This window comes from Macrobrachium rosenbergii, chromosome 12 (assembly GCF_040412425.1).
Source record: "Macrobrachium rosenbergii isolate ZJJX-2024 chromosome 12, ASM4041242v1, whole genome shotgun sequence".
Classification (NCBI taxonomy): Eukaryota; Metazoa; Arthropoda; class Malacostraca; order Decapoda; family Palaemonidae; genus Macrobrachium; species Macrobrachium rosenbergii.
Window position 1 is genome coordinate 98,225,637 of NC_089752.1, and position 21,198 is coordinate 98,246,834.

Below are 21,198 nucleotides of genomic sequence, written 5' to 3' on the forward strand. Positions count from 1 at the left end.
TCTCTCTCTTTTGCCTTCCCTTTCTCTCTCATTCGAGTGTCACTCTGCAGGGGGTGTAGAGTGCCTTTCCTCCCATATAGCCTAGTTGGACTCCAGTAGAGGGTCCCTAGGAACACATTAGCCCCATAAGTGCCACTAAAGAAAACAAAAGGGAACACAGAAGAGAAAGTTCTTCTGGAACCTAACCTGCACCAGTGCCTAGGGATACTGAGTGCCACCAGTGTGACCTGTACACGGCACACCCAAACTACAGTGCCACCTTTTGAAAGGGTGCAACGTCAATGAAGAGACACTTCCTCGCTGCCCAAGTAATGCCCCGTCGACCGGTTAGACGCCCTTCCCCACCAGAACCATGGCAGCAGAGCATTATAAAACCTTCCTGGGGCTGGGGACGGCGGCAGGTCTCACCGGCTCGGAACTTACCACCTGGGTTAAGGAGCAAGTGGACGACTTGGCCAAGCGGGAGAAGGAAGAAAAAGACTCGAGCAGAGGATGTATGAAGCCGAGCAGAGGATGTGAAGAAGCCGAGCAGAGGAAGTATGAAGAAGAACGAAGGGCGTATGAAGCCGAGCAAAGGTAATTAGAAGAGGAAAGAGAAGAAAGAAGAAGACAGCATGAGTTAGCCTGCAAGGAAAGTGAGCTAGCCTGCAAGGAGAAAGAGCTCGAGCTGGAAAGAGCCAAAATGGAGAATGCCGAAGCTATGGCTAGCCATCAAGCCTCCAGTCCTACACCTGCTGCATCAAATGCTCCAATTTCGAGCATCAATTCCCTAGTCCCCAAGTGGACTGAGGACGAGCCAGAAGCATGGCTGGAGGAGATCGAGGCTCTTTTCGATAACTACAGCACCACGGAGACGGAGAGAGCCTTAATACTAGCCAAGCATATGGAGGGAAAAGCCAAGGCAGCGCGCTCGCTCACTGGAGAAGAGCCAGAGAGGTAACATGGCAGAAGTTTGTAGAGTCATTACAAAGGCCTACAAGATAACCCCAGAAAAATGGAGACAACGGTTCCGAGGTCTTGCCAAGGAAGTCGGCTGGTCTTGGACGGAATGGGCATGTCACAAAACCCAGTCCGATGCGCTCTGGTTCGACTCCTTGGCCTGCACGGCGTTTGAGGATCTTTTCAATCGGACCATGCTAGAAGACCTTTTCCAATGTGTGCCTGGGCCCCTTGCTGTATATCTTAACGATAAACAGCCCTCCACACTTATGGAAGCTTGTCGCATGGCTGATTCGTGGGAAACTTTCAATCAGTCGCATAGCACCTCTCAGAAGCGAATCATCCCTCCGGCCTACCTCTCGAACTCCACTCGCCCGAAGAATGGACTGCCGAGCAAGACCATATGCACCTATTGCAAGAAGGGGGGCCACGCTGAAGCTGAGTGCCGATACAAACTCGGCACTAATAAGCAGCCTAACCCTACCAGCCAGAACTCCGCTCCCGATTCATCCGCTCAGCCCTCTCCTCCAACAGTTACTGCAGGCCACCGAGCCCATCAAAAGGCCCGTGCAAATCCTGTTGGGCTGCTAGCCACTACAATGCTGGATCTCCGGCCTGTCCACATCATGTCCCCACCACCAAATTTGTCAACCTAATCAGCACTTCATTTTCTGCTGCTGGTCCGCACCGGATCCTTTACCCGAGAGACTGGAAACCCAGTTCATCTCGGTGGCCCCTCTTCAGAGCACTAGCCTGCCAATGACCCTTCCGGTCACAGTAGACACTGCGGCAGACATTAGCCTGATCACTAGGGCCCAAGTGCCAGCCGGTGCCATGGTTGACGAAGAAACCCTGTGGGAAATGAAGTGGATAGAGGGCCACACCATTACTGTTCCTACTGTCCAACTCCAGGTTATGACGCCTTGGGTGCACGCTACCCCACCGCCTTGGCGTGGTGGGTGGAATTCGGCCCGGTGGTCTTCTTGTTGGGTCGGGATCTTCTCTGCGGAAGCCCGTCACCAACGCCACTCCTCCAGCCAGCGTTACCTCCTCCACGGAGGCCCCATCTAACACTCTCAATAATGACAAACCTCCACCTTCCGCCCACCAAAGTGGTCCGCGGAAGGGGCGCCACCCAACCTATTTCAGGCCTAGCCCTCTCCAATCGCGAAGGGCTGGCCCACCAAGAGGTCCTCCCCCTCCGCGAAGAGAGATTCAGGAGGAGCAGTACCGCTGAAGGACGTGCAAGCGGGCAGACCACTCCACAAATTGGGAGGGCTGCCCAAACAAGCAACGCCCAGCGGACGCCCCCGAACAAAACTCACCGAGAGGCTACAATCTCCCGCTGGGGCAGGAATCTCTGCCGCAGCCAACCCCAAGTCGTCCGCGAGGTATTGCACCTCCGGACCCCTCGTCAGGCATGCCTGACCCTCACCTGCTGCCAGTGCCACTCGCGAGCACTGAGCAGTGCCAGACTCCATCCGTCCCGGACGTTGAGCTACCCATTGAAAAGGCCCCCTATGCCGGGTCTAAATCATGAGGCGAATCCCCCTCCGGGAGATTTAGGATTCCCCATGCAGTTGATCATCGCGACTGGAGAGCCTCCAGCACCCGAAGCTTCTTCTTTGCAAAATTTGACTCCAGGGGATGAACCCCTGGAGGATCGAAATGGTACCCCTTCCTTGGAAGACCAGGAACTGGCATCCTTGGACGCAGAAGTCGAGATCGCTCTCGCTCCGGTTGTCGCAGCAGCCGGAGTAGGGAGTCCTCCCGCAGCTTTTGCAGTTGCCCCTGACTTCGCGCCCGCTAGCCCTTCTGGCCTGTCCCATGAGTCGGTGCTCTCATCACTTCCTAGGCCAGCTACTGATAGACCTTGGAGGAACCCAAAGAAGAAGAAGAAGGGGCGGAAGAGAGCCCAGTAGTTGCCGAGTTATAAGCTCATCCTGGCACTAGTGCCCTCTCGGCACAGTGCCCTAACATCTAAGTGATCCTGGCCCCTTGCCCAGAGGAGGTAGCCAGTGTGATCTCTTCCTTTTATTAATACATAGCCTAGGCATTAAAGTACGGTACATCAATTTAGTAACCTTGTTCCTTCCACTTACCACCGAGCCGCAGTAATCTTGTAAGTAGCATAACTAATTTCAGTAATCTTAACTATTGTGAAACGAGCCACGATGCTCATGACACGCATGGCCTAAGACCTCAGTGAGGCACCCATTTATCATATGAGGCAACCCTCATGAATTAACTAGTAATTTTTAATTGTATTAAACATAAACCATGTTGTAATTTAGTTAGAATATTAACTCTTATGTTGGTGCTACGGTCGGGTTAGGATAGGTTAGGCTAGGGAATATCATAGAATGTACCACTAGGCTAGGTCTAAACACATCATGATTGAAGGAGGTAGCCTATAATAACCGTAAGCACCTTCTTGTACTATTAGACTTAGGTAAAGTAGTGATTATAGCTCGTATCCTATCTAGGGTTAGGTAGTTCTGTAGCTAGGTAGGCTAACCAGGACTAATCTGCTCAGGGGAAGGAGAGTAACCTACGAGAGGCGAACAGCTTGCTTAGTATAGACCTTCACGCCCGAAAAGGGAGTGAAGGCCCTCTTAAGGGGGGGGAGCTTTTATAAATATTACTGCTGTTTGCCCTCGATGTATTTAGGTGTAGGAATATTAGTCAGATTGACCTCGACAGAGAACATCTCTGCCCCGCCGGTAGGCTAGACAATTCAAAATAACAATCACCGCAGTAGACAAATGGCGCCGCGCATAGGCTGGACAGTTTATAAACAAAATATGCTAGGGCATTAGGGACCTAAGCCTCAGAGAGGGTTTACACTCAATGACCCCTAGTTATGGTGGCCCTTAAGCTTTATTCTATGCATTCGGCGATGCCTTTGTCAAGGTCGGATTGCCCGGGCGGTATGTCATCATCTGGCGGAAAAAAATTAAGTATATCTTGTTTAACCAGACCACTGAGCGGGTTAACAGCTCTCCTAGGGCTGGCCCGAAGGATTAGACTTATTTTTACGTGGCTAAGAACCTACTGGTTACCTGGGACCTACAGCTTATTGTGGAATCGAACCACATTATGACGAAATGAATTTCTATCACCAGAAATAAATTCCTCTAATTCCTCTTTGGCGGCTCGGAGAGTCGAAAGCCAACAGCGTGCCAGTCAGAGGAACTCATCTGGCGGGAGCAGGCGAGGTCGGTCACTGAAACCAGGGTGACGCTGCGTGCGTGCCGAACGATATTCTTTGTTCTTTATTACTTTTACTCCTACGTCTATCTTAATTAGTGAATTGGGAAGACTGCCAGAATACGACTCCTGAGGTCCCTCGTTTGCGCAGCGACTCGACATTCACAGTAAGTCCGATTCTTGTTGAAGCTTCGTCGATTGACTAGTACTTCTTCTGTATTTCACATTTTTCTTTGTTTTCTTCCTTCAGCCACCACTTAGGGTATATGTGTTTACGAAGTCTAGATTAAGCCAAATTATTATATTGTTAGCTTCAACCCCGTTATTCCAGTAAAATACCTAGGTTAGGGTAAGCAACACAGTTTTAAGTCTCGATGCTTTTGTATGCCTCGCGTCCGAATGTTTGGAAGAACCGTTGCGTTTAAAATCAAATTCATCTCAAATATTCTTGTTAAGGTTAATTACCCTTAACTGGCGACCTTTGGCTAATTAACGACTGTCTTTGAGGTTAACTTTTGGCTTCAAGTGGCAGGTTACGTGTAATCTTGGTTTGCAGGGCCGTAAAAATTACGTAAATTGAATAATACATGATCAGCCAAGACCCTCACACGTAACAATATATATATATATATATATATATATATATATATATATATATATATATATATATATATATATATATATATATATATACAGGCAGTCCTCGGTTATCGGCGGGGTTCCATTCTGGGGTTGTGATAACCAAAAATCTGCGATTTCTGTCACTTTTTCGGCAATTTTCTGGCTTATCAGCGCAGAAAAGTGCCGATTTTCGGTTATCAGCGCCTCTGTTAGGTATGTATTGGTGCGAATACCCAATTATCGGCCCCGTTAAGGAGAATCAGCGATTTTCAGTGCTGAAAATTGCCGATTTTCATCGCTAGACAAGCCCCATAAAATCAGATCGCCATTAACCGAGCCATGTTAACTGGGGACTGCCTGTATATATATATATATATATATATATATATATATATATATATATATATATATATATATATATATATATATATATATATATATATATATATATATATATATATATATATATATATATATATATATATATATATATAGCCCACCATTAACTGGGGACTGCCTGTGTATATATATATATATATATATATATATATATATATATATATATATATATATATATATATATATATATATATATATATATATATATATATATATATATATATATATATATATATATATATATATATATCATAAAAATTTGTACAATATTCAAAAAAAATTTGTCAATATTCAAAATTGTCTTGACTGTTTGGCACTCTCCAATCAAAAATCCTGCCTACACCACTGCTTTAAACAACAAGTAAACTACCTTGCCTAAGTAACCTAAAGTTTTTTTATAGTCAGGCAATTTGAACATGAGCTAAAACTTCAAAAGTCAATGACAACTTTATTTGTAATTCATATTTACCTTTAAAAAATTCTTTTACAGTTTAACTATTAAGCACACTAGGTCTACTGCCATGTTCTGACTGTTGTGGTGTACTGGCTTTTAAAGCACTGCCAAACCTGGTACACTATACTTTGATATATACACTGACAATGCCTGTTGTAATACAACCGACTTCATTTCACAGTTTACAAATAATCCTGATTCATAAGAGATTATATTGATCTACTCATTTGGGAGAATCCTTTTATCTGCGAATTCACAAGTTTAACAAAATGTATGAAACTGGAAAACAAAAAAAAAGTTTAATACTACTTGACCAACCACTTGATGCGTTAAATGCACGATGAGTCAGATTTTGGACGGTACAAAAAAAAAATCCTGTTGCATCACTTCTGAGCAGTCCTGTACAAGCTGGAGTTTTGTATCAATATGACATCTAATTTAAAAAAATATATATGTATATATTTTATACATACCCATTACATATAATTTATTCCATTTTGTGCAATGATATCATTCCCAGATCCTTTTTTCTCTCCAATAATGCAAGAATACACAAAATTTGCAAGAATAAACAAAATTTGCTATCAGCCAGTAGCACTATGCATGCATGGGTGGATCCAAAGGTCCCCAGGCTCTGGAACTGTCAGTAGCTCTGTGTAGTCTGATTCATGAGTTGTGAAAGATGGGCCAGGCTCGAAAGCGAGCTCCCATTCTAAGTACTGTACTGTGGTTCACAATCCCTTATCCAAAACCCTTGGGGCCAGCTATGTTTTTGTTTTCAGATCTAAGAACTGAAGCAGGCTCTATAAATACACAACCAAATTTTATTTCTAACAAAAAACATTTTGTAAAACTTAACACTATACAGCCAAAAAAGATCTGTAAATAATGTACAATTTAGTGTATCATCTGATCTCATGGATGACTAAAAATTTTGTTGCCAAAACATGGTTTTATCACATGTACCATATTGTGTATCGTGCAAGTTGCATTTTTGGTTGATTAAAAATTTTGTTGCCAAAACATGGTTTTATCACATGTACCGTATTGTGTATCGTGCAAGTTGCATTTTTGGTTGATTACACTAGGTTATGCTAATTGTACGAGTTTCATTTCAGCAGATTATACAAGGCTAGGCTTCCTAAGCCTGTCTCAGTTTCAGTAGATTATACAAGGCTAGGCTTCCTATGCCTGTCTCATTTTCAGAAGAGTCCACTGATAATGCATATTACATCTAAGTTAGCTTTTGACAAAGCAATAGGACCTAGAAACTAAAGTTCAGTAGCCTCAATACGAATTGCCGTACATTCAACTGGGCTAACAAAAACTTGTGGCTTGTCTAATGCTTCATTTCTGTTTCTTATAATTAACCACAAGTTATTAATTCATGTAAAACACTTGCATAAACAACATCATACACTGACATATACAAACGAATCAAGAAACAGCTGTTTGCTGATGTCAGTTACCACAACTATTGCACATTTATTAAGAGTTGCGTTACAGTTGTCAACTTGTTAAACATGTTAACTCTCAATGCTGACTTCTGTAAGTAAACATAAGATACATTTTCATTCATCCTTCACACAATGGTGACACAGATAATGTGCAGGGGGCTAAATGATTTAGAATCGGCAAAAACAATGACGGAAACTGGCAAAATCACATCTTTACTTCATTGAAAATTTACTGCACTTATAAATAAAGTAATTTGCATTTTTAAATCCAACTCTGTTAATTTACAAGAGTACTGTATTTCTGAATTATGTTTCATCTAGCGACTAATGGCAATGAGAATGTTGGTAGTACCAAATTAGCTGATGATTTTGAGAATGTAAACATTGAAAGAATGCAAATGGCACATGATCAAAATGAGCATACTGTGTACTAAGATAATATCATAGTAATACTGTATAATTACGCCTTTACTTCATTGAAAATTTACTGTGCTTATAAAAAGGATTTTGACAAGGGAAAAATCTATTTCTGGAGAGGGGCCCGTGTCACCCGGTGAAAAAGTCCATTCAGCACTTATTTCTAGGTAATTCCGTTGCTAGATACCAGAGAAAGCTAAATGAAATGCTGGAGTTACTACCCCGAGAGCGAGCTCCACTAGATGGAGTCGTGTATGGAAAAGGGTGAACTACAAAAACATGGAACCTTATCCTATAGAGATTCCCAATGTCAAAAGTCCCAACGAGAGGTGCTGATACAAGCCCATGCACTACTCGCGGACTGTATACAAGGCAACACTAGTCGCATTCCATGTTAGCAACCATCCACTAGAATGATGTTTACCATGGGAGGGAGAGAATGAAAAACAGGGGTGGGTCACCGGGTGACACGGGCCCCTCTCCAGAAATAGATTTTTCCTTTGTCAAAATCCTTTTTCTGGATCGGGGTCCCGTGTCAGCCGGTGAAATAATAACAGAGAAATAAACATCATTCTTATGCTATTAAAGACTTAAATAGAGACGTTGAAAACTAGGAGAATTCTACCCTGAACATTAGTAAGGTCCTCTAAATTCATGTAATGAAAATAATGTACGTGGTCACCGTCTAAGATCATGAGCTTAGAATTGAACCTGAATAGGCTTGTATTAAGAAAATACTTTCTGCCTAATAGCAAACCCAATGACAGTAACCCCCCCCCCTTTTTTAAAAGAGAGGATCTGACGAAAGTGCGAGGTCCTGTCTAAAAAAGCCTGTAAGGAGAAAACTGGGCACAGAAACAGACCTTGTAAAAGGGGAGTACTTTCCAAGGTGACCACCGAAAATGAGGACTTTCAACTGTAGATAGAAAGTTAGGGTGAGGAATTCGCAACACTACCCCTGATGAGGGGAAACCAAAATGATTGGTTCCGCCAGACAGGGCAGACAGTACAGGAAAACTAACACTAGAAGCTAAGCTGATTAAAAATTTTGGGTCTTCCCCAACAAGGAAAGGTAAGAACAAGATGATTGTTGGTTACCGAAGCTAACTCCGATACATTACTCAAAAGACCAGGAAACCGAATGTGGACGGAGTACTGTTCTTAGACGAACACAGACCTTAGGGATGAAAGTTAAGAGCCTGTGAGTCTGGTTCCAACAAAACACTTTCCTCGAGGCCAATGCGGCCGCATCATTACTGTAGCTTCGAAAACTAAGTGAAGAGTGCTAGTTACTTAACTGCAGAACCATACTGCAGTAGAGTAGGATCCTTTAACTGATTTCAGGAAAACAGTAATAACAGGACCAATATCAGTTTCCTCCTAAACTGTAAGATTCACAAAGACCACAAAGCCAGGACATCAGAGCTTGAGGGGGCTGACGCAGGCTGAGTTTATACCAGACGTGACAGCTTGATAGTTTGTGGCTGAATTGGGTTGCAAACAGACCTACTTCCAGGTCCAGGAAAAGGTCACAAGACTACCTGAATGACGCACCGTCTAAGGACTATTCCGACACCAGGGGGGAGGCCCTGGATAGGGAAAAAGCAGTGACCTTTTGGACCCCTACGAGAAGGGTGGTAGACAGAGGCACTTGTGTCTGTTGGTTATGGAGAAGAATGAACCATAACCTGAATGAAGCAACTCGAGTCCAAAACCACTTGTTTACGCAGCGCACTATTGCTGTTTTGTTCAGAACCTGCCTAAAATGAAACCTCTTGGGGGGAAGAAGTTTCCCAAGGACAGGAAGACTGTCACAGCCCTCCAAAGCATTGATATGGAACTGCCGGGCGTGACCGACTAAGTTCCATGTATTTCATTGGGCAAAAAATATCCACCTCACCCGCCCAGAGAGGTGACGGTGTGGAATACTGAGGCCGGAGGGGAAAGCTGGAGAGGAACTGACTTCGGTAAGGACTTGATAGTTGTGCAAGGCCGGAGGCCACTATTCAAACAGGAGGAATCAGGGAGACACGTCCCTGACTCCGCCATACCCCGGTCATAAACGCCAGCTTTGACTTCAGAAGGAGAACTGTCACTGAAGTAAACTGGAGAGAACCCAGGACCTTTTCTTGGGCACGGCGAGAGGTATGCTTGAGTTGATAAAATGATAGGTCGCCCTTGCTATCTCTTTCCGCTTCCACTGGATTCACAACTACTGAAGGCTACCCTCCGGAATCAGGTGGGATTCCTTCCTGTTTACTTAGAAGCCCAAAGATCTAGGAAACCGATTATAATGACCGGCACCCTCAGGCAATTCCCGACGCTGGGTGCCTAAATGAGCCAGGCAACTAGATATGCAGCTAGCATAGCCTTCTAATACCGGAGCTGTTGAACTACGGTATTGTTCAAACTGGCAAAGACTCTGGAGCTACATTGAGGAGGGCATGAACCTGAAGGGGTATGCCTGCTCCCCGAGTCTGAATCCCTAGAAGGGATAGGACCTTTCTGCAACCAAGATGTGAAAGGAAGCGTCGGAAAGGTCTATAGAGGTGGTTACGGCTCCACAGAGCAGTAGGATCCGAACTCACAAGACTGTAAGCAACCGAGACTTGCCACATTGAATAAGGAAAATAAACGGGACACGCCCGGAAAAATTTTCCAGTGGAAGGGAACTTCCTTGGCAGACTGAAAAAGCCTGACAGGCCATTCACAAAGACCCCCAGAACTCTGGCCGGAGGCTGATTGAACCTGATTGGGGGAGGGGGACAACAGTCCAGCTCCACCCCAGGCCTTGATAACTATACTCTGGGCCCAGGGACTGAAGTTCCAGTGGCCCCAAAAATGGTACAGCCTCCCACCCATATGAGAAATACTACAGGGAGGAGGCTTGATTGCCTCCCCTGAAGCGTATGCCTTCCCAATTTCTCGGAGAGGAGTAGGATGCTTCCCTGCTCCTATGATAACCCCGAGGGTCAGAGCCTCTGGCCAAATGTCTAGTGAAAATTCTTTCCTTAGGTTTTCGTATGAAGCAAAGAAAACTCCGGCGGAGGCACGTGGGGGAGGCAGAGACACACGGGGGTGTTACAAGGGGCTGATGTGTTGGCTGAACCCGCACACATCGAGGTGGGGGCTGGGAGTGAGAGGCTGACGGCTGTCTAGGGGCAGAAACCTGAAGAGCCTGCACCACCGCCTGAGCAGGGGGGCTTTTGAACTCCATGAACTTCTTGCCGGACTTGGGATAGGGCCCGGCAAGATCAGATCGTTTCTGCTCGTAAGGTAGACACCCACGAGAACGGAGGCTCTGAGTAACATTAGTAGCCCCAGGCGGGCCGTAACAACGCCCACCTGGGGAAAAGATTAATTCTCCAGGTGAAACTGTTCATAAGATTTTTCGTCTCAAGGCGGAACGGGCAAGCCTGACTTACACCCTGTTTCAGCTTCTGGAAATTGACTCCGGAAGCTTTAGGGAGCTGTACGCTGAATAAATTAGAAGCGTAGTCCGGGGTTAGAAGATTCACTGTGAACGTATCTGTGATATCTATCTCCCGGAAATGCCTCAGCGGTTTTATTTCCAAAACAAGCCTGTTGATAAGAGGGGCTACATTCGGAGCACAAGGGGTAGGAAGCAGGGCTCTCAAAGAGAGCACGGTAAGACCCCACAGCTGGCGTGAACTTGGAATTCTCCGCCTGCCACTCCGTTAGAGTTCTCAACGGAGACGATGTGTCCAGCCCCTAGCGAAGATAAGGGCTCACTTATGGATCCTGCCAGACAGATGCCATGCTCTTTCTGACAGTCTGGCAAAACCCGGATAAGGGGATACCAGACCGGAAGGGAAGAAATGCCCTTCCACCAACCTCCGTGTGCCCACACCCCCGACAGGAGGGTGCCTGCATGCTGGGAAGCATAAAGGGTAGGCGCCAAGGTTCCCCAGACTGGAGGGGAAAAGAGGTGGAGGTGTCCCGGAACGATAGAATTCCGGAACGGAGCAGGATTTAACAGGTGATCCATTGACAATGAGTCCTGAGATTAATCTCTTGGGATTTAAGCTCCTGGGAAAGGGAAGGCACGGACCATGAGGCAGATAGATAGTTTGATAGGTTGACAATGACCCTCAAATTGAGCTCCTTATAAGGAGACCCGTAAAAGAGTTTTCAACAAAGGAAGGAGGGGGTAACCACCTTGCTTTGCTTGGGCCGTGTCCCTTTCCAGAAGACGAGGCCAAACTCGTAGACGGCACCGGATTAGAGATCCGAGATGTCCTCGATGGGGCCCCGGAGCGGGTCTTCTTGGTTTAAAAAAGGTTCTTTTTTAACTGACTTCACCTTAGGGACGGTAGACCAGGAACCGTCGAAAAGGGATGAGAAGCTAAAGAATCCCCTAAAGGAAAAGTTTGCCTCACCTAATTCCGAGCTAAGCGGAAAAGGTTTGCCTCAATTATTCCCGCACCTACTTATCGCTCCGGGACGATGTTCACAGGTTCGAGAACGAGACAGAAGGCATAAACGCCTTCAGAAAACTCTCTGTAAACAGTTAACTTGAAGCGAAGAGTTACGAGACTTGCGGCCGGCCTCCAGGAGGGGGAAAAATTAGGACCCCAGACACCGGAGGAACAACTATTAATAAGTCATATGAGACGGAGTTTGGTGAAGGAAAAACCGATAGGTGTATATAAAACCTACCAATTTATCGAGAATCTCGCCCGGAGACGGAGTTTGGCGGAGGAAATCGATAGGCGTATATGAAACTTACCGATCCACCGAGAATCTCGCCCGGAGAGAGCCCAAACACCGAAAGAGTAACTATTAATAAGCCACAAGAGGCGGAGAACCGACAGGTTTATATGAAACCTACCGATTTAATGAGAATCTCGCCCGGAGACGGAGTTTGGCAGAGGGAAATCGATAGGCGTATATGTGAAACCTACCGATTTATCGCCGAAAGAGCGACTATTAATAAGCCACATGAGACAGAGCTTGATGGAGGTAAAACCGACAGGTGTATATGAAACCTACGGATTCATCAGGTAGCCTGCTCGGGAGAGCATAGCGTACAACGTAATCTGCCGGGTGCCAAACGACTAATAATAAGCCAAATGAGGCGGTGTTTGGCGGAGATAAAACCGACTGGTGTAAATAAAACCTGCGGATTCATCAAGTAGCCTGCTCGGAGAGAGCATAGTGTACTTTACAATCTTCCGAGCCAAGAATAAGTCACATGAGGCGGAGTTTGGCGGAGACGAAACCGACAGGTATATATAAAACCTACGGGTTCATCAAGAAGTCTGCTCGGGGAGAGCATAGCGTACTTCATAACCTTCCGTGCCAAACTATAAAATCTCCAAAACAGACTGCGCACCGGAATGGGAACTATAGACTCCGTGATCGCTGGTTTGTTGCAGGATAGCGGAGCATTCCTGCACTTGACAAAACCAGCTGAAAACGTATGAGAAACGGCCATGCTGGAACGGATGCCGGAGCAGAGTACCGTAGCAGCGACTTAGCCTAGTCAGACCAGGAAAACTCCCGGAGAAAACCGGAGAGAAAACCGGGCTAACAGGACAAAACTCATAGACATAAAAACAGAGTCAAAGGAACATTCCGAAGCGATCATGTTTGAACAATATGTGGGAAGGTTATGAACTGTTCGGAAGTGGGCGCACTCAGAGCCAAGAGAGGAAAACCCCCGGAGGAGGATATCCTGAACGAAGTGATAGCGGTGGGAGGAATAAACGCCGACCGCTAAACACTAAAATCGCCGGAGCAGTAAGCAAGGAGAGCGCCCAACAAGATAACGAAACACCGAACAGTTAGAAGCAAAAAGGAGGGGGAACGCCGAAAGTAAGTAAAACAGAAGACAGTTAGGTGGAAAACGCTAACTGGCCTCGTATGAGATCCCAGCAGTGATATGCGAACATGTAGGAAGCACCACGAAGGGAAACAATCGACGTAAAAGGAAGGGGGAAGAACAGGCCAGGAGGTTGGTAACCCAAAGTAGCGACCAGGGGTGGGACAGCACTCCCCGTGCGCCCCGAGATTCTCATAGATCCCCTCGCTATGTAAGCTGTGATGCACGACAAGAGCGAGAGAAAAGGAGAGGAAGGGCAAAAACCTCTACGGCCAGGAGAGCAAAGAAAGATAAAAGGAGTGTGAACAGGAGTGGGGAGAGCACTCCCGGTCACCTCCAGGTCCAGGTGGAGTGCCAACAGATGAGGTCAGACACACCGAGGGACAATCAATCAATGCAGAGGGAGGGGATGCAGGCTACAGCATAAAATACAGATAAATTGCTCTCAAGCCTTGGAAAGTTAACAAACCTTGAAAACAAACCAAGGGGAGAGAGAGAGCAAAGGATAAAAGGGAGAGAAGGGGATTCTCGATACCACAAAATAATATATATATAGTCGGTAAAAGAGGTGAACAGGAGTGGGAGAGCACTCCCGGTCACCATTGGTAAGCAACCCAAAGAAGGACTGAACTAGGATAGGCTATGCAGGTAAACCCTCGCTATTCCAGCTTAACTTATTAGGAACATTAGCCTAAGTGAAAAGCCAAAACAGGGAGAGGGTGGACGTAGGCAATATATCAAGCCAAAACCAAACAAAGGGAAGCACCAGACATAAAACACACATGTACAGAACGAGATCACAGACATGAAACTCATACGTACAGATCAAGATCATCCCTCCCTTAACGATTTTTCCCGAAGGAAAAAGAGTTACAGCCAACCCCTAGGCTAACCTAACTGAGGCGATGCAAAGGAAGGAAGCCTAGGAGAGAATAAAGGCTAACCAATAACTGAAATAATTCATAATAAAACAAAAATTTTCTATAAGGTACATGTAGGAGGATAGGCAGGCCCAACACGACATGAACGTGAAGGGACATGGCCGACCTCCAGTTAAATGAAAGAACCCCAAAATTAACAAAATTCAAAAGCGTCCAAGCACAAGGTCAAAAATTAAATGTACCAATGAAAATCATGTTCCCATAAGCTTAGAGAAGTGAGTCTAAAACAAGGCAAAATAAAGCCAAAATAAAAAGCGAATAGGCCCGAGGGGGAACCACGTAGCCTAAACAGCAAGACAGCACTTGACCAGGAAGGGAACACAAAATTCACAAAATAAAAAAAATTATAAAAACAAAGTAAAAACAAAGTAAAAACCGTAACAGTACCAATGAAAATAAGATCCCCAAAGGCTAAGAGAAGTGAGGGACAAAAATAAAGCATAATGAAGCCATGATAAAAAGCGAATGGGCCCGAGGGGTAGCTCGTAGCCTAAACGCTCAACAGCACTTCTCGTAGAGGAGCCACGATAAAAAGCGAATGGGCCCGAGGGGGTAGCTCGTAGCCTAAACGTTAAACATCACTCTCGTAATGAAGCCATGATAAAAAGCGAATGGGCCCGAGGGGTAGCTCGTAGCCTAAACGTAAAATACCACTCTCGTAATGAAGCCATGATAAAAAGCGAATGGGCCCGAGGGGGTAGCTCGTAGCCTAAATGCTAAACAGCACTTCTCGTAGTAAAGGGGGACAGAACAAACATAAAATTAATCAAACCCACTAAAGTTAGGAATCATTAATTGGTAAAATATCCCAAATAAAAAGGGATACTAATAAATAACACAAAACAAACATGCTGACCCAAGACCAAGAGAGGTTAATAGACGCCGTGAGAGGAGATCAAGACTAGCGTTATAAATCCCTTTAATTATTAAACTAAAGGAAAATAAGGAGCCTCAATTGCCTAAAAAACAATAAAACACTGGTACTCAAGTTTTTGAAGAAGAACCTTGCGAGGATGCCATAAAAAATCCAAAATAGAGCACAAAATAAGGATCACAACGAAATTAAGTGTGAACGAAATCGCGTGCTAAAATGGAATGCGACTAGTGTTGCCTTGTATACAGTCCGCGAGTAGTGCATGGGCTTGTATCGGCACCTCTCTCGTTGGGACTTTTGACATTGGGAATCTCTATAGGATAAGGTTCCGTGTTTTTGTAGTTCACCCTTTTCCATACACGACTCCATCTAGTGGAGCTCGCTCTGGGGGTAGTAACTCCAGCATTTCATTTGGCTTTCTCTGGTATCTAGCAACGGAATTACCTAGAAATAAGTGCTGAATGGACTTTTTCACCGGCTGACACGGGACCCCGATCCAGAAATAAGCACATGATTTACATTTTTAAATTCAACTCTGTTAATTTACAAGAGTACTGTATTTCTCAATTATGTTTCATCTAGCAACTAATGGCAATGAGATTGTTGGTACAGTAGTACCAAATTAGCTGATGATTTTGAGAATGTAAACATTATAAGAATGCAAATGGTACATGATCACAATATTCATATTGTGTACTATGATACTATAATATCAATACTGTATATGCAATATATTGTACTGTAATAGGATACAGTAAGCAAAACAAGTTTTATTAGAATTACCATTATTTTGCATACAGATGTACTGTCTGACTTTTGGAAATGGACACTTGCAGCCACAAAAATGTTTGGTTTTTAGAAGTTCGGATAAGGGGTCGTAAATCTGTAATGGCTTTAAATTCAAGTTACCTTGCATGTAAGCTCTTTAGCTTTCTCATTTAATATACTAGAAGGCCCAGCTTCCTCCAGCAGAATACAAAACAAAAAAAAAAGATAAAAGTGAATTTTGTCCAGACTTACGTTTTATCAGCAGCTAGAACTGTTTTCTTCGATGAAGAGTCATCACTCTTGTTATTAGTACCAACTACTTTGTCTTTTACTTCTTCCTCCTCTTCACTTTCAGATGAACCCTCCATTTCCTGACCTGTCAGAGTTGATTACTGGTGAGTTTTAAGCCACAAAAAAGTTAAACTCATTTTAGCAGTTTTAATTTGTAAATAACTTGAAAACAGTCAATAAACAAATACTGTGACTGCTACACAGAAATATTTAGCAGTTACAGATTACAGTGTGAGCTAACCATCCCTAGTGCAAGACTCTAGCTCACCCAATGAGGAACAAGGTAAGTGAACGTTTAGATTATGAAAGATTCATATAAATTTTGAAGTCTGCTGATGTTTTTAAATACATTGTGCAATAATTTCCCTGAAATCCATGTACATATTACTTTATAAATGACACTATTTAATCTTCCAAGCGAGAAACATTTTATAGTAACTAACATATATCTTGGCTAAGCTTAAGCACTTTCCATCCAAATAGGCAGTTATCAGGGACTCTGGGTCAAATGCTACTACAGTAAGTCATTTGATAGTTCAACTTTTCTGTTTCTTTTATAAATTTATACATTTTAATTGTAAAGAATGCAATGTAGAAGTAAAAAACCACATCAATTGTACTTATTTGCTGTACCACATCCCTCGGGTATTGCTGATGTGCTCGATGAGCTATGGTGACAATATTTTTACCATTTTCATAGCATTAATTCCAACAGCATAGCATCACAACTAGTAGCACTATCACAAGGAACTTTCTTTGAAGCCATGTGACAAATATTAGAGGCATACATTCAATGAAAACGAGACACAACCAATAATGCCTATGCAAGCATACATCTGAATACACTGCCAAGAACCAGCATCACCTGTTGACTTTGTGACCCAGGTCTTGTTACAACTGGAGGGAGAAGCTGAAGGTAATGGTGAATTTCTTCCCGTGTTGGTGTCATCTATACCAGTTATTTAATACCAGTGGAACCATACAGTGTAGTAATCCTGTGTACCCACTGGGGCCAGAGTCCTGGTAAAAATGGGGGACAGTTGCTACCCCAAAAAAGTTAACTCTAGACTGGTATACATTGCCTGACCAGAGAAAGTGAAGATACTTCGTGAATGTTGGATGCACAGGAAAGTGAAAGCAAGCATTCTTTAGGTCTTTGAATACTAGTCAGTCCTTTTTTGTCCCTATCCTGAAAGAGGTCTATTAAAAAGCCTGACTCAGTGGGCAGAAATGAATGCTGGAGCCGAATCCCATCACCTTGGGGACTACAAATATATGACTAATATTTTGAAGAACTGCCCATTAATCTCTTTGGCAATTTGCTTCTCCAAAATCAAACAGTCCTGTCTGTAACATATAAAGTTGATTAAGTATGCCTTCAGGGCATTGTCTAAAGAGAGGGATGCTGGTACCAATACCTGGCAACCTGCATCACCTACGAGGAACTACCCACTGAACCCAACACTCCCAGGTTTCTGAAGACTAGTCACACTGATGAGTGAAAAAAGGGGGTGTCCAATAACGTTCTCCTCCTCTTCAAAGGGGTTCTAATGCTGTAACAACCACCTCTTCCACCCCATAAGGATAACTGCTGCCCTCTGGTAGGAGGCATTCTTGGAAAAGTGTAAGGGTTAATATTTTAGACTGGAATGCCTCAAGCCCTTTGCTATAAATTCCTATTTCTAAAATGGAGAGAATGTGCAGTTTGCTGGGAATTCTGTCTATTCCTGGGTCCCGTGGACTGGTACTTGTAAATATACTGACGTGCAATAGTGGCAACCAGAGATTCCTCATTGCTGCTGTAGTCACTATATTATCTTTAATCATTTCCTCATGGACTAAATGGGCAGTCATGATTTCACACGAGCAACGATCTTTGTGGTCTTACGAAACTACCAAGTTGGAGGATTTCTCTAGAGCTATATCCCATCCCCTTAGGACGAAACTGACTAGAATGTTAAAATCATCCACAAAATGAGAACTAAGGCTTGACCAAAGGAAGAAAGTATTCTTTTGGCCTAGAAATCATTCTTTGAAACCTTGGTGCCCTTCCACATAGGGGTGCTTATTGCACCAAACTGGCTATAGCCAGGAACTCCTTAGTGAAGTATTCCATGGTGTCTGCTTCTGAAAAGAGAGGAAATGATAGTAATATCTACTGGATTGGCTTCAGTACCCAAATGAGGACATCATGCCTTGTTGTAGCATTTCTTGGCCTCAAGTCTGGATATTGGAACAGCTATAAAAATCTCATGAGTTTATTGCAGACCTTGCCAGTGCTCTTTCTTGCGTATATGATTTGGTTTCAGCTGTTTTTCTGGTGGTATACCACAGATCTAGTCTCAGGCACCCCAAATATGGCCACAGACCACAGTATGAGTAGAGGGAGAGAAAGGGACAGTGGGAGTGGTACTGGGTGAAAACTTGGCCATGGAAAATGGAGTGGAACTAATTTTAACTGGGTGTGAACCAGCAACCCAAATGACATCTTTGACATGTTGGAGACAATAAAACTGTTAAATATGAAACCAATACATATGGTTGTTTTACTGTCTATTCTCATCTTCCCTTGCCAAGGGTGGTGGGGGGTGGGGGGGGGGGACTTGCATCCACTTGTAACCCATGACAAGACAGGTGCCCAGTCATAGCTAGCATGCACTCTCATCTGTCCAGTTGGTACACGGTTTGGTACCCTGACTCTATCTTACTAGAGGAAAGAAGAGAAGAGGAAAGGAAAATCAGTCACTCCCAATCTCTTCTCTTGCCAACCGAATACCTAGCTGAGAAGCTACCAATCCTAAAAGGGAGCTGGGCTAGCTACCCAACCCACTCAGCAGCCACCACTAGCCCAAGTAAAGTGCTCCCAATGACTACTGGGCAATGTCGTTCAGGTAAGAAGACGTGCTGGTGGTCAGAAACGATCACATCACCACACAAAGCATTCAATTTACGGCAATTCGATCTTATGCCGCTTTTTCAGTGCCTTTTCAGCACTGTTAACGGCGCTTTACAATGCCGTAACTTGAAGTTGCATCAAGTTATAGCACCGCCATGTACCATGCATTGCCGTCTAGTAAAGGGGAAGAGAAAGCAATCTTCTTAGCCTGTTGATGGATACCACTCCTGCAATGTTATCACTCATCAACACTACAGCAGGGACCATCTCATGATTTTAGAATCCCATTCCAAGATGATGTGTGAGCTTCAAATGTTCTGATCCACACCCCTAAACTGAAACTCCTTCAGGTATGTGCCCCAACCTTTGTTGGATGCACCCTAAAACAGAAGCATCTCTAAAGGGGAATAACTTGTGGCGCTCCCACTGTGAGGATCCTGTAGCCTAGCCACCCGTCTCTCAATCTCAATCTTACCAAAGACCAGAACTCCTTGAGACCCTATGGCAGGGCCAGGGGAGAAGCTGCCCTTAAGGATCAGCTTTTCTAAGGGTGACAAGTGACCAAAAATGGAATGTCATTACTGAACATATTGCTTCTGGCATGAAAGGAACTTGTGCAAAACTTCCCTGAGTTTGCCAATGTGAGAATCTGAATGAGACTAACTACTGCTGTATATATCAGCATACCCAGGTACTTTACCCTCTACTTGAGAATGAAGTCTGATTTCTTGTAGTATATATGACAAACTTGAGAAGGTGGTCTCTGTCCTGTAGCAACTGCAGCAGCTAACTTGCCAGGACTACTTGATTATCAGGATACCCCAACAAGCATATCCTGTATGAATAGGTTCAAGCTGACACCAGCATAAACCTCTTGCAAACAACTGGGGGGCAGTCGAAATCCCAGAATGAAACTTTCCCCAGAGTGTAAATCAGAGGTGCTTCCAAGATAATCGATTTATTTGTATTTGATAATACCCATTTTTGAAGTTTACCAAAAGTTTCAAGTTATTCTCACTGATTTCTATTATGCTCTTCCTCAACCAAACATTCACCACCTACAAGCAGCAAGATTCTTCTGTGAGATGGGAACCTACGATTGGAAATGGAACAGTAAAAAAGCAAAGGCTGTTGGAGACTTGAAGAAGAGAAGTTGATACCTTTCCTGTTCTATGTCACTAAAATGTTGCTCAATGATTTGAGATGTATGAAACTAATTAACCCTTAAACGCCGAGCCTCTATTTACAAAAACGTCTCCTGTATGCCGGCGGCGTTCGGGAGTTAGCGCCGAAGCGGAAAAAAAGTTTTTTTCAAAAAATCACAGCAAGCTTAGTTTTTAAGATTAAGAGTTCATTTTTGGCTCCTTTTTTGTCATTGCCTGAAGTTTAGTATGCAACCATCAGAAATGAAAAAAAATATCATTATCATATATAAATATTGAAATATATGACAGCGCAAAAAAAAATTTTCATATATAATTTTATACAAATCGCACTGTGAGCAAAACGGTTAAAGCTAACAGATTATTTTTTTTTCTTTGTATTGTACACTAAATTGTGATGATTTCGGTATATAACAAATTGTAAAATGATCAAAGCAACACAGAGAAAATATTATCACAATATGATGCATGAATCCGTAACGCGCGGACGTAAAAAAATGTTTTTTTCGAAAATTCACCATAAATCGAAATATTGTGCTAGAGACTTCCCGTTTGTTGAAAAATGAAGCTAATTGATTGAATATTACTAGACTGTAAGTGTTTTAGCTTACAATTGCAGTTTTCGACCATTTCAGTCGAGTTAAAGTTGACCGAAGGTCGTATCGTAATTTATATGAAAATATTTCAAAACTGATAAAAGCTACAACCATGAGTTATTTTCTGTTGTATTCTACATGAAATTGCGCACATTTTCATACATAAAACTTTATGTAACGACTAATATAAAACGGTGCAAACATTACGACAACATGACGAAAGAATTTCAGAGATGTTCGGCCGAGTTACCGCGCGGATGTAAGGAAAATGTTTTTTTCAAAAATTCACCATAAATCGAAATATTGTGCTAGAGACTTCCAATTTAT

The 21,198-nt window shown here is 43.7% G+C and overlaps 1 protein-coding gene across 1 annotated transcript in view; it reads right to left on the reverse strand.

The window, feature by feature from the left end:
- Positions 1-21,198, reverse strand: part of LOC136843779 (myb-like protein X) — a 219,032-nt gene that overhangs the window by 44,327 nt on the left and 153,507 nt on the right. Inside the window, 1 exon segment of the mRNA XM_067112488.1 lies at positions 16,178-16,301. Coding sequence (XP_066968589.1) covers positions 16,178-16,301 — 124 coding nt within the window.